This window comes from Lichenostomus cassidix, chromosome 7, assembly GCF_008360975.1.
Source record: "Lichenostomus cassidix isolate B80296 chromosome 7, HeHo_3.0, whole genome shotgun sequence".
NCBI classification, from domain to species: domain Eukaryota; kingdom Metazoa; phylum Chordata; class Aves; order Passeriformes; family Meliphagidae; genus Lichenostomus; species Lichenostomus cassidix.
The window spans coordinates 28,313,535-28,328,083 of NC_139488.1; the positions used below are offsets into that span (position 1 = coordinate 28,313,535).

Below are 14,549 nucleotides of genomic sequence, written 5' to 3' on the forward strand. Positions count from 1 at the left end.
AATTTATTTAACTCCAGAATTATTTAATCACTGCTTCTATAAAGCTGATAAAATGTGTAATTTGTTGGAAAAGTCTGTTTAAAACCATCTTTTAGGGTTGGCCTGTCTGCACGTTGTTAAATAATGGTGAATCTATTAATACAGCAAATTATTGTAGTGGTTTATTGTAGAAGTGCCTTGATGCTGTATTAGGAGCTTTTTTATGTATTTTAACAAAAAGACAGTAAGCATTACATGAGTATATCAGTTCGTGAGGAGGTCTTGTAAACCAGATACAAACATGCAAATTCTCCCTTCCAGCCAGTTCTCTGTTTTAAACCTTGCAGGGACACAAGGAATGTCTCTGCAAGTGACTGTTTTTTGAACTTCGACTTAAGTAACTTTGGTTGTGCAACTGAATTTTTTTCTTACTATGTGTAAACAACACACACAAGTAAGAGAAAAACATTACTATGAAAACAGCTAATGCAATCCCAGATGAGGCTCTGACCTTTCAGTGTAAGACTTGTGGAAGTAGAAAGGGGTCACTGTGTAAATTTTTCCAAGCAAAACTTGCTAGTGCTTCAGTGCCCCGTGGGCCTGGAAAGGGAAATGTGGGAGTCCCACAGTGAGGGTCTAACCCCACACTCTGGGGGAGGGAAAGAGGGGAGCTGCCCAGGGGTGGCAGCAGCCTTGGTCAGGAACAGTGCTGTCAGCATTGCTGGCACATGGGGTCCATCAGAGCCTGGCCTGAGCTGCTGTCCCCTGGATATTTTTGAGTCTGCAAGACATTTGTGCAGAGGGATGAATGTGTATTGTTAACACTAGAGGAAACCTGGTGGACTGGTTGTGTGGTCCCCCTTCCTAATTGAGTTGCTTTAAGACTGAGTTTCCATAGATTTTTTTTCTGATGTTTTACTATTTAGAGACTCAGATATTTGTGTGAAATCTGTGTCAAACTGTCTGTGACACTTTTTGAAAAATTCAGCTGAAATGAAAGCTGCTTTACAAAGGAAAAAAAATGCTCTATTTTTAGCATACCTACTCTGTATTTTCTACATTCCAAATGGTCCAAGCCAGGCTGTATTGCTGTATGTAAAATGTGTAAGCATACCTTGCCTCATGATGTCCTCAATTCAAGCCTTTCCCAGGCACAGTGATCCTTTGGTTAACTTCAGTGTTTGGTACCAGGTAGTTCATAACAATGAAGGGTTCAAGTCTGATGGATTATAGAAAATGCCAGCCAATACAATTGCCATATGATAACTTGATTGCTTTTCCTTTAAATGTGTGATGCATTTCCCACAGGAGCAATTACACCTGCTGATGAAACATAAATGAATGAAATTAAATCTTCCACACTGTTGTACTGAGCAGAATGTAATTTCCTACAAATTAGGGTCAGCTACATGTATGGATGTCTCCCTTTTTTCTTCTAGGAAAAACTCATTTTCTTACCCTACAGGGAACTAAATGGCACTAACTAGGGTGATGCATGTAGAGATGAAAAACAAAACAACAGAAAATCCCTGATTCTTTCAGGCATTTTAATGGATCACTTAAGGAAAATGATAGTACAAAAGGGAAATTGCTATGTAGACTATCGGAGCAAAATCAATTTTGGAAATCATGAGCTAAATTTAAGGCAGTGATTGAGCAGTCAGGGATTTCTGTACACCTGTGAATTGAACTCAGCAACTTTCTGTCTTTACTGGCCTAATTTGACATCTTCACAGGTAGAAAATAGGCTTTGAGACAACACAGGAAAGAACTTGCACGTGTGTTCTGGGTGCTAATTTGCCAAATATGTGTCTTAAAATAGCAGAAAATGTTGCTGCTTAAATGAGTGAGTACAAGCTTGATAGATTAATTATGTACATTTAGGATGTGATTCTGCAGTCATTACAGCATGGATTGCATGTCTACAAATAATTTGAACATCTCTGAAGTAAAACCTCTTGATTAAATACAAAATGCAAGACTTGACATTTTTCCTAGCTCTGTGTGCAGGTGGAAACTCCAACTGCATCTTAACTCCATGCCAGATGAAACCAACTGTGTCTTCTCCCTCCTCAGCCCTAAGCTCAGACTTTTGTGTGAAAGAAACACAGGCAAGTGAAGCAGAAAGGTGTTGCAACATGTATGATTCCAGTTGGAAATCTGAAAAGATGTTTAAATTCAAATCTCCCTCATTATCCTTTGTGGTTTTGCCCTGGGGTATTTGCATAGTGGACCATTCATTTTTGTGATCAAACCTTGGGAATGCGTGCTCTTTGCTATCCAAATATTTGTGTAAATTGATATCAATGTAGTTTAATTATTCAAGCAATAACTTTTTCAGTAAGATTTTTGTCCTAAAAATGTGCATCATCAAGGCCTCATCCTAGGATTTCTTTCTCCTCACAGATTCAGCTTGAGACCACACTTGTTCAGCCAGGCTGAAGCATTTTCTGCTAGGTGACTATATAAACCCCAGTACTGAAGCAACCTTTCCTTAAGCAAATCCTTTTATTTGCAGGTGCTTGGCTGGATCAGGAATGGGGAGTCAATGCTGAATGCAAGCCTTGTCAATGCCAGCTCCCTCTCGGAGGCTGAGCAGCTGCAGCGGGAGCACGAGCAGTTTCAGCTGGCAATAGAGGTAACACCAACAAGTTAACTTTGTTTCTCCTTCCCATGTGAACATCATAGGAAAGGTTATCTCATGGGCATCAATCATTGCTTTCTTGAAATACGTGAAGGAGTAGAAGCTTTATAAAATGAACTTATCATTAAACTCATAATGTAGCCAGAGGCTAATAGTGAAATAAATTATTTATCACCTGCAGCTAATTCTTCTGCTGCCAGATATCAGCTTTTCCATTCACAAAATGACACTCACGCATCTCCTGATAATTTCTTTGATAAAAAATTAAGAAGATTAAAATTCATAAAGTGATCTGAAATGGGAAAAGTTTGTCAAGTCAGTTTCTTCCCACATCCACAGTTTGCACGTCATTTCACAGCATTCATTTGTGAATAAGTTTGTTACTGGATAATGCTCTCATACTACTTCATTTTTCATTCAGCTTTCCTTTCATGAACAGCAGAAAAAAAACTCATTCAAACCCTCAAGCTCAAACAAGTGTGATGAAAAGGCAAGAAGGGCAATTTTTAAAAATTGCCTCCTAAACTGCTTTTGCCCCTTCTTGGTCTGGAGTCACAACACATCTTTGACCTGGTCCTTGAGAACTGGTTGTGAGACAACCCATTTGCCTCACTCACAGGGCTGGGAGGAAGAGTCCCTGCTCTGAGCAGCTTTCCTTTGAATGAGGAGGTAGTGAAGGTCTGCCCTGAGTACAAGGGGGAGAGTACAGGATTCTTAGTTAAGCTCAATACTTCATGTATCTCTGTTATTATGAGCTAACCCTACACTCACAGGGTGTGCTCATGTCAGTTGCTAGAAAGAGGTTCCATTGCTTTCTCCTGTTCCAGCTTAAAAGGCATGTCTGCTTCCCAGATTTAGTTATTAGCTTTTTACAGATCAAAGAGCAAGCTTCAAAATCCCTATATCCATGAAAGCTAAACCAAACTTTAAACTATGAAAGTACAGAGATTGAAGAGATGCCTGATTGGGGTGGAAGGTGGGGGAAAGGGGAAGGGTTGTCTCCTGGTGAACTTGAAGTAAATCAATATACATTATAGTGTTGCTAATAAGTACAGAGTTTAAATCTCAGCTAATGACTTATTTTGAACCAGCTCCACTCAGAGTATGGAAGGAGCAGCTGTTGCAGCTTCTAAAGGAAAAGGAAGAAGTTTTTTATCAATTCTGTATGAGCTGGCTGGTACCAAGCTGTGCAGACCACATCTTGGCAGCCACCACCAGGCAGCAGTGGGGAGCAAGGCCCCCACTGGCTGAGTTATCATAGCTTCTAGCATTGGGGATATGCTTGCATTTGGTGGTAAATGCAAATCACAGAGGGAGAAGAGGGTTACACCACAGTAAGGGTAAAATAAGTTTTCAGAAGGAAAAAACACTAGATTAAATATTTAAAGTATTTAAAGCTCAATATGGGGAAGAGATCAGCAAAGCACACAGGGCAGACCATTCTCTAAAAGCATTCTAGATGTGGAATTGATTTTCAGTTGAAATCCTTTAAAGTCTATTTCAAACAAGTATTACAATTCTAACATCAGTAAAGCAGCTGGATATTAAATTTAACCAGTTGTTCTTGAACATCTTCCTAAGTTTCTGCCAAGTATTAATCCTTCTTGTTTCCTAATAGCTTTTTCTACATTGCATTATTCATCAGTGTATTACCAGATGATTTCAAGCTTTTTTCCAGATTCATGGCTTAGATCATAAAGCTATCACATGAGAATTTGTCAGCAGCAGTTACAGATGGGACGTAGCACAGAGGAGTCTGAGAGGTTTTAGGGCTTCTGTTCAGAAGATTAAAATCAAATACTGGACTAAACCATGTCTGAACAGTTACTCAGGAGGCTGTGAAGGGCTGGGGGCTATTTTAGCAGCTCACAGGGGAAGGTTGTAGCCATGACTTGGTAACTCTGAGAGGAGATGGTGTAGGCTGGGGAATGGGGCAGATAACTCAGTCCTGCTGGTAAAGTGCCTGCTGAGTAAATTGGAGAATGGTGGAAGGAATGTTTGACTCTCCCCAACTCTGACCTTAAAGGCAGTAGCATGTTTAGTCTTCAGTATGAGTGAACTGACTTTCAGAAATGCATCTTGTAGGGGTTGATATCTGTGATACAGTTCATGCCCTGTACTAAGACATCTTCATATCTTCTGGGGTTGACATTTTGAACAAACACACAAGTAAAGCTGCTGGTGCCAGGTAAACTGCCTGGCAAGAGCCAATTTAGGGGATTAGGCCCATAGCTTGCCAACTGTTTAGTTTTCTTTTGGGTCTGCAGACTGTGGGATGCAGTCAGAACTGAGGCTGGGTGAGAGCTCAGCACAAGAGCTGCCTGCACCAGGCTGTCAGAACAGACCCTGGGAGCCACACCCCATGTTGCAGCCCAAAGGGCAGTGGCTGACCAGAGGAGCCAACCCATCTTAGCAGTGCTTATGTGTTCCAAGCTTTAATAACATGTTGCAAATGTGTGTGAATAACTGAAACTAAAATGCTTTGCAGAAAGTGACTGTTAACTGAACATAACTCTCTGAAAATATTTCACTCTCTCGCATCCCCATGCTCACGCCTCGCTTCACCTTTCTACCATACATCTGGCACATCTGTACAACCTCTCTTTCCTCCCCTCATACACAGTCCCTCTTTCATGCCACTTCCTTACAGAAGACACACCAGAGTGCCCTGCAGGTCCAGCAGAAGGCTGAAGTGTTGCTGCAGGCTGGACATTATGATGCCGATGCCATCAGAGAATGTGCCGAGAAGGTGGCCCTGCACTGGCAGCAGCTGATGCTGAAGATGGAGGACAGGCTCAAACTTGTCAATGCCTCAGTGGCCTTTTATAAAACCTCTGAGCAGGTGAGCTGGACTGTGTCATTTCTGGGCCATAGCAAACCGAGTCTGAATCAGTAAAAATTCTCTCTTTGACAAGTGTTGTAACAAAAAAATAACCAAATGCAAACCAAACCAAATACAGCCCCCCTCCCCCCCAAAAAAAAGACAAAAAGAGAGTAGCAAGCAGTTTGTAATAAATTTCAAGTTTTCAGTTTAGCAATTCAGTTCTTGAAGCTGTTATTTTTATTGGGGTATTTTCAATTTTCCCCTTTCAAACAGGAATAATTTTTGTTTCAATAACTTTTGTTTCAAGTTCTCATGATACTTAGTTTTGAGGAATACAAATCTGCCTTTCTTTGAGAGCTGCTTGCAATTAATTAGTTGTTACTTTGTGAGCATTTCTGGCCAGTGTTTTCACTAGTAGTTAAATAGCACCACACCAAAAAAGATGTCAAGATTTGAAGGGATTTCTCTTAAATCCACCTGCAACAGATAATTACAGCAGGAACCTATTATATGCTAGCACAACTCTACTTTGTTCCAGGTGTTCATGAATTGCAAAACACATTCTAGTTGGCTGCTGGCCGGGTGGGATTATTCATCCCTTGCACAAGCAGGTGCCATTTATACTTGTAGTCAGTGAGAATTAGTGTCACAGTGTGGCCACTCAGGCAGCCTTGCCTGATGTCATTTACTGCAGCCAGGCTGTTGCTGTTAGCATGGACACTGCAGGAACCTGTGGTTTGACACAAAAGGCACCAGTGATTGACATGACATTTTCTGTTGTTATTATCACACAGTTAGGTCCTCAATTTCAGAACCAGACATGGGAAGCTTTTAAACACTAGATATGTCATTAGGGAAAGAATGTACTTTTCGTTAACTTGGAGGCTGTAGATGATCCTTGGGCCACTTTTTGGTGTCATTTGTTTAATGTATTTTTAAGACTGTTTAAGATGAATTCATTCCTTATAATTAATGTCTTTCACTGTGGAGAGTTTCAAACAGATTTACAGTCCCTGATGCACTCAAGATCAAAATGAATTAACTGCTGATGGAGTGCAAGAAATGAAAACTGTTAAGGGATTCATTAGAGCTTTAGACAGTTAATTGTGCTGGCCAAAATATGCAGAGCCAGTAATGTATCAATTCAATCTCTCTTCCTGTTTCCAAGTCTCAGACAAGCATACTGCAGTGCCTACCAGTTCATTCACTGGTTATGTCTATTCAGCAAATGTGTAGGGCAAAGATCCTTCAGTCTTTGAATGCTCATGAACTCATACTGCAAGCCTGTCATCTTCTCTTGGGCTGCACAGCTGATCTGCAGTCCTTAAGGGTCTGCTCCCTGACTGCATGACAGTGGAGTGAATAATTTACTGGGTCCTGAGTTCTCTGAGTATCTAGAAAAAGCAGCTAAAAGAGCAGAGAGAGTGTCACATCCAGCCAAACTTTTTCATGCCTGTCTTCCCCAAGTATATTATGTTCTTGATGTAAGTGGTAAAGCCCTGGATTTCAAATAGCCCAGTTTCTCTCTGACTTCATTCACTTCTCTCATCATCTTCACAGAAAGATTATATTTGCATGTGCAATTCTTTATGGAAAGATGTGGATCCCAGGCAGTCCAATTACTTTCATTCTTTAAATCACCAAAGTCCAACAGAATGTCAAGGTTTTCAAGAAGTAAAATGGAAATGCTCTTCTGTGCCTGAATAACACATGGAACACTAGCTCTCCACTAAATGTTTGAGAGTGAATGCCAGTATGCATCCAAGCAAGAAGATAATTTTTGACTGCCAAATGCATAAGGTCCTTGCATAATACATAGTGCATAAGCCTGGGAGCAGGATCAGTTGTCAGCTCACTTTAACTCACCAGTTTTAAAATGGACTTTGATGTGCTCTCAATCAAAGTTGTATGAAAATGGCCTGTGGTAGTGGGGATGATTGGTGGGTAATGCTGAAGTGTCCTCCAGACTGTGCTCTCAATCACATGGAGTCCCCTGAATTATAACTGTGCTCATATGAAAGCTGCAGGAGTGATCAAGAAAAGGGTGAACATGGCTACCTGGATCCCCAGCAATAACTGACTGGGTCTTGAGTTGTCTCAGCAGTGGAGTCTGTAGGAAGAAACCTCTGAGAAAGAAGAGGAAAGTTCCAAATGTCCTGGAACACTTTTGCTGTGTCTGCATAGGCCACTGAGAGTATTCTCAGGATCTGCAACATGAAAGACTCAGCTTTGTCTGAGGCAACTGCATAGTTTCCATGCAGTGTTGGTTTATTTACCTCATTTCCACTGTTCCTCTATTCTACCAAGATAGAAGATATGTGTGTGAGCCCTTTACAGTGGAGCAGCTACATCCACCTAGATTGTGACACTGATTTGATGTCTGTTGGTTTCCATTAGCCTTAAAAAAAACTGTATTGGGAGCAACTAAAATGTAGCTGAAGAGAATTAGTTCCAGCATCAGACTTTGTTTCAGGAAAGTATTTTAAGCATGTGCTTTTCTTTAAGTATCTGTTAAGTCCCTTGACTTCTGTCGGATTTAAACACATTCTAGAATAGGGATTGTTTCCTGAATTATCCATTGGGGCTGGGCTGACCACTGCCTTGATTCAGCCTTTTGTAGTTCCTCCCATTATTCATTAGAAGAGAAGAATGATTTATCAGCCTTAAACCAGATAAATTGTATCCCAAACAGCAGAGATCCCTAGGGGTAAGAAAAACACCTAGATCATTCTGTCTATGGCCCGTTTTATGCCCAGTTACCCCCATAGTACAAAAAGGTTGGATTTGAAATGTCATTGGTCATAGACTTTTACATAGACTAGGTAACTGAGTTGTGCACTGGGCATGTTTCAGGTGTGCAGCGTGTTGGAGAGCCTGGAGCAGGAATACAGACGGGATGAAGACTGGTGTGGAGGCCGAGATAAACTTGGACCAGCAGCTGAGATAGACCATGTCATCCCTCTGATCAGCAAACATCTGGAGCAGAAGGAGGCTTTTCTTAAGGTCTAATTTTAGTTCTCTAATAAATCAGGAAAACTCTCTATTGAGTAGACAATTTAGAGCAGTGCTAGTAAGTTTGAGAGGATGCTCTGAGGGGTAATTCTGGTTTAGCTACTGGCTGGTTGTATAAACCCTAGGCCACTTTTACTTTGTTATAGCAGGGGTCATAAGCATTATTATCAATCCATATCTCAGAGAGATGTCATCAGGACCAGTTAGGTGGTGTTTGCATTGCACTTGCAGGATGTTAGTTGTTGTGCTGGTTCAAAGTTCAAATTCTTAAAATTGCATTATAAATGACAGGTATTATATATCATTTCGGTGTTGGCTTGTACAAACCATCCAGTATTTCAAATTTTGTCCTCCAAGCCAATAAGTGAAGAGCTAATAATAACTGAAGCAATTTTGTCTCTGCAAGGCAGCACCAGGATGGAGACAGAGATTTCTTCCTGCCTTCCAGGTGCTGCTTTGGAAGAGCTGGGGAGCTGACAGGCTAACAAGTGAACTGTCAGCCAGCCTCCCACCTGCCACTAAAACTGACACACAACATGCAACTACACTTGCAGTCAAGCCTTAAAAAATTATGCCTCTAGGTTTGTACATTTTTTGAAACAACGAGTACTTTTCTTGAGAGATGGGTTAGGTTTGGTTAGACAGAAAATGTGTGAGGTGCCAGTTCTTTACAGTCAGTTGGTTTATTATTGTCATTAATTTGCCTTAATATATAAAATGAGCCACTATATTAAATATTGCTCATGTTTTAATACATCTATGAGACTGTTAGTTTATAAACAGAGCTTATTGACTCTTAGCTGAAGTTCTCATCTTCCCAGATGAAAGAGAACTTCTCTTTGCAATACAAGCAAGGATTCCCTTGGTTCCCTTTGCTTTCTTTGCTCATCTTTGCTGATTCTATTGATGGGGCTGTTCTCCCTAGGCCTGTACCCTGGCCCGGAGGAACGCCGAGGTGTTCCTCAAGTACATCCACAGGAACAACGTCAGCATGCCCGGAGTGGCGAGCCACACCAGAGGGCCTGAGCAGCAGGTCAAAGGTGGGTGCACTGCACAGGGACAGCACTGAAGGTTTGGTTTGCCTCTCCCTCTGCTGCATGCTCATCCTAAAGTCTTCTGTGCTCAGAAGGCAAGCTCTGTTCTAGCATAATTTCCTTTACTGGATCACTCTGCAACGTCACAGCTTTGTGGTGGTTTTTTGTGTATGTGGTTTGGGTTTTTTGGTTTTGGGGTTTTTTTTTAAGCAGCCCCTTTGAATCAATGCTTGTTTTTATGAAATGTTTATGTCTCTGCTTTTGGGAACAAGGTCCAGGCAAAGTGATTAAATTCAGCATTTCATAGCTTATTTCTGTATGCACCCAAAGAATCCCTAATCATGCAGATGTTTTCCTTTGCCCTACAGCCATTCTCAGCGAGCTGCTGCAGAGGGAGAATCGTGTCCTTCACTTCTGGACCCTGAAGAAGCGGAGATTAGATCAGTGCCAGCAATATGTTGTCTTTGAGCGCAGTGCCAAGCAGGTAGTGTGAAAACCCCACCTTGTCTGTCTACCCCTGGCAGTGTGTAAAATGTCCTGTATCCATGTAATGCCTCTGTGTGGGGCTCCTGTTGCAATCTCAAGTTGTATTTAAACACTGTAACTTTTGAAAACATGGCAAATACAGATTTTTAAAACAACTTAAGACCATTCCAAACCCAACAGCAAGATTCAGTATTTTTGTCACCTCAGATTAATTTCTGTATTTGTTCATTTGTTTGGAAACAGATAGGAGAGCAAACATTTTATTGAGCTATTTCTGAATGAGAAAACTTCTCTCTCTGCAGATTTATGTTTATATAGGTAGAATTCCCTACACTGCTTTTTCATTCCTAGGAAACACAGAGTACTGTTTTAAATGCTCTCCCACCTGCTTTCATTATTTTATTCTTTTTATGTGTTCCTAGAAAGTGTTTTAGTATACAGAGTATTAAGTCCTAATGCATTTGATATCCTTTATTTGGAAGTGTTTTAGTGTTTGTTTTTTTTTGTCAGAGGATTCATTCTTGCAATACAAAGACTGTTTGTTTTGTTTTTCCTTTGGTGTTTTTGACATTCACAGGCCCTAGACTGGATCCAAGAAACAGGCGAATATTACCTCTCTACTCACAACTCCACAGGGGAATCAGCAGAAGAAACTCAGGAACTCCTGAAGGAATATGGGGAATTCAGAGTACCTGCCAAGGTAAACAGTGACTTTAATCTCATTATGCCATCTGCTTTACTCTGTGTTTATGCTACTGTTTTAACGCCTTAAATCTCTGCAATAATGTTCTCTTGGTTTTATAGTCGCCCTCTAACAATCCTAAACATGAAGATAAATGTCTTTTGAGAACTTTTAGCAAGACATAGACACAAAGAGGAGGTTTTCTCCACCTTGGTTTGTACTGGTTATAGAAAATTTTTGTTCTGCTTAGAAGGAGGAAGTCCATTTGCATACAGCATTCACAGCAACCTAATGAGACATTCCATCCTCAAACAATCATTCCAGAATGGTATAGAGTGAGTAATTGATCTGAACACATCCAAGGTCACGTTGGACTCCTGGTCTCCTTCTTCTATCATTAAAACCACAATTTGTCTCATTAATTCCAGCTGGGTTGATCACAGATGATAATTTATCTCATTAGAAATAATCTGCTGATCCCAACAAAATACTTTAAATAGATGAGTCTTTAAAGTCTGGGGTGAACATTTCTTAATACAAAACTGCATTACCAAGAATATATTAATTTATATGAAGCAATTCTGGGAAATCTGGTGGGGTTTACAGAGGAATGGTGATTGGATCTGCTTCAGACAAATTAATTCAAACCATAGGTAATTCATAGACAGTGAATCCACAGGAGTATTAACAGTCTCTGATAAGGATGTAAATGCAGAGTTGGACTGAAGGAAGACCATGGCTTGGGTATTATGCAGCTGCATTTCACTCTGTCCTGAAATTGATCTTCTGTAATCCTTAAATTCCTTGTTAGGCACTCCATGCTTGTATGGGTTTGATTCACAGCCTTTGTGGTGTTCTTGTCCCCTTCTTTTAGCTTAACTTGCATGTTTCTGCAAATGTGAGATAAGTAGCAGTGGATGGAAGGTTATTTAATCAGACAGGACACATACACCATTCTTTTAACTGCTTCTGAATTCTAACTACCCATAATTACTCCACCTGAAATTATATTCTAGTTCATAATCTAATTTTTGCCAGAATAATCCAAATTCATAATGAAGCTTCCAAACCATTTTGACTCTTGGCTTAGCCTAGGATTGAATTTTAGACCTGGTTCATTATGAACCATTACTGGCTGTTTGTTACAGTGACACATGTCGTCTTGCTCCTTCAGGCTGACCTACTGCTCCTACTGCTGACATAGAATATTTTCTCTGCCATGTGCAGTCTGGTTAATGCATGGCATTCCCAGACTGGTGTTATTTGCAAATTAAGCTGTAACTGAAAGCCTTCCTGATCCCAGTAACTTTCTGATCAAACCAATTGTTTTGAATGCAAAATCACCAGTAGCTTTTGGGAATGAAATAGCCTTTAAATTCAACAGGAAGTTAGATTTTTACGTCTCCATACCTAGCCTTGCTTAGGTACTCATTTAATTTGTTAGGATGATGTCTGATTCAGCTGTTAACCTATAATGGTGGTAAAATTTCTTGAATTTAGTTTTGTATTTGAAATCTGCTGAATGGTTTCTGCTCTGACCTGTGTTTGTCCATTTGTGGTCAGATCACTGATAATGTCAGCTATCTGACAGCGTGCCTTGCTTCAGGCATGGCAGGAAGTCCTTTCTGTCTTTGACAAGAAACTTGCCAGTGCCTCATTTCTTGGGATAGATTTGGAATCAGAGCTAAAGTTTATAACTAGATCCCTTGTGCCAATTTTAACTAAGGAGCAGTCAGAGCCTAAGTGGAATAGAAGAGACCTCTGGAAGGTTTAGGGACTCAGTGTGTGCTTTGGAGTTCAGGCATCTTTTAGCTGGTAATGTTCTAACAGGAACTAAAATACCAAGGGAGGATTTTATAGTAGACAATGAATTTAGATTTAAGTTCTGTTTGTTTTTGAAACAGAGTATTAGTGACTCAAAATCACTTCCTGGGCTGAAATGTGGCATGTTAATGACCTTCCTACACAGATCTGCAGATCCAGCAGGTATAGACTCAAAAGTAACTTGGTCTATTTTATGAGGCATAATTTTTAAATCTTGTCTTCTACTCCAGGGCTCACAAAAAGTAAGCTTTTGCTTATGGGAAGGAGGCATGTCTAACTTCCAACATGTTTTATATGTTTGTGTCTGTGTGGTTTCAAAAACTTGACTTTTTCTATTTTCTGCAGCTTCATAAGTGTCCTTATAAAAATGTCATTCCTTTCATGTTTTACTGAAAAAGTTTAAAGTGTCTGATTCTGTATAAGATGAAGTACAGACACTCTTTAATGATGTATAAAAATTGCGATCTTCTTTTGACTGCTGTGTGAGTTAAAAGCAAAGGAAATAATAATAAAACATAACCAAGGACCATATTTTGGGCAGCAAACAAAGGAGAAAGTGAAGCTCCTCATCCAGCTGGCTGACAGCTTTGTAGAAAAAGGACATATACACGCCACTGAAATTAGGAAGTGGGTCACCACCGTTGATAAGCGCTACCGGGACTTCTCTCTCAGGATGGGGAAATACCGCTACTCCCTGGAAAAAGCCCTTGGAATCAACCCAGAGGTACTGTGAGACTGTATCCTGATGGGGTTTTGTACCAGAGTCACAGAGGAAGGTGAAGCCTGTGGTATGAATGCTGCAGGTTTTTGTGTGCCCACTAGAAACACTGAAAACTCAGCCAGCCCACCTGGCCAAGCTCAGAACTGCTTCTGGAGAGAAAGGGTTAGAGGGTTTTTCTGTGATAGGTCACTGATGAGAGGAGGGGGCAGATGAAGATCAGAAAGATTTTCTAAACAAATGTTTGCACCATTTTTCAGGAGCCCATACAGCTTTCGTGGAGCAGAGGGTGGGGAACACATTATTTGAATAAAAGTCTTTTAATTTTGGTATAAGCCATAAATCCTGCTGCCACATCACTATTTTGAGTCAAATTCAAACTTCAGCTGTAAGTTTTCATTCTCTTATCCTTTCACTAACATAAGCAATTGTCCCCCAGCTCATCTCTGAGCTCTTTTAGGTGAAATAGAGCAACATGAGGGACAAAAATTATGATCTCCTGCTATTCACTGGCCATAGTATTAACGGAGAGTGCTAGAATCAGGAACACTCAAAAACCTTTCAGTCAATGATTCTTTGAAATTAAGTATCAAGAATGAGAAATAAATTCCCTCACACCTTCATGATACTTTAACTGCACTGTTCTTTGTTGGGTCTCTGGTCTACACAGAGTTCAAACCACAGCCTGGACAGGTATTCCGTGGTAAATGACCATTGAAAGTTGTCTCTGCAAGGTGCTCTACTTTATCAGACTATTTTTTATGAAGTCCCATACTAGGCAACTAATGAAGGAGTATGAAGGAGTAAGGCTATTTGGACTTTTTTATCAATATCAATTCCTAGTTAGGAGTAACAGTGAAGATTACAATAAATATTGTTGATATTTTTTAGGATTTCTCTGTCACCTTCTTCTGCCTTCTCACAGTAGTTCTACTTCTCTCTGAATTTCCTTTTTGATATTATCTTACTTTTGTCCCTTCCTACCTCTTTGATCTCATGAACATGCTGCACTTCACACAACAGTAGGATTACAATGAAGTTAAACTCTGTACTTTTTTTTCCCTAGGACAACAAAGACCTAGAACTAGATATCATTCCAGCAAGTCTTTCAGACCGGGAGGTAAAGCTGCGAGATGCAAATCATGAAATCAATGAAGAAAAAAGGAAGTCAGCCAGAAAGAAAGAGTATGTTGCCAAATACTCCGCGCACTGCCATGGCACATTATCTGCTAAAGAATGATTCTGTGATATTTTCATGACCAGAACTGACTGACACTCCTATAACTCCTTCCAGCTGTAGGGTTGTTGAGATGAGTCCAGAGGTATAGGGCAGGAACTGTTAATGT

The 14,549-nt window shown here is 40.3% G+C and overlaps 1 protein-coding gene across 11 annotated transcripts in view; it reads left to right on the plus strand.

The window, feature by feature from the left end:
• KALRN (kalirin RhoGEF kinase) overlaps window positions 1-14,549 on the plus strand; it is a 476,294-nt gene that overhangs the window by 317,169 nt on the left and 144,576 nt on the right. For 8 of the 11 annotated variants that reach the window (XM_085066971.1, XM_085066977.1, XM_085066972.1 and 5 more), the window contains exons 16-23: window positions 2,498-2,617; window positions 5,247-5,465; window positions 8,301-8,450; window positions 9,385-9,499; window positions 9,862-9,977; window positions 10,557-10,679; window positions 13,027-13,209; window positions 14,270-14,388. In XM_085066971.1, coding sequence (XP_084923097.1) covers window positions 2,498-2,617; window positions 5,247-5,465; window positions 8,301-8,450; window positions 9,385-9,499; window positions 9,862-9,977; window positions 10,557-10,679; window positions 13,027-13,209; window positions 14,270-14,388 — 1,145 coding nt within the window. The remainder of the gene's footprint in view (window positions 1-2,497; window positions 2,618-5,246; window positions 5,466-8,300; window positions 8,451-9,384; window positions 9,500-9,861; window positions 9,978-10,556; window positions 10,680-13,026; window positions 13,210-14,269; window positions 14,389-14,549) is intronic. The other 3 variants (XM_085066973.1, XM_085066976.1, XM_085066981.1) reach the window with 1 other exon arrangement.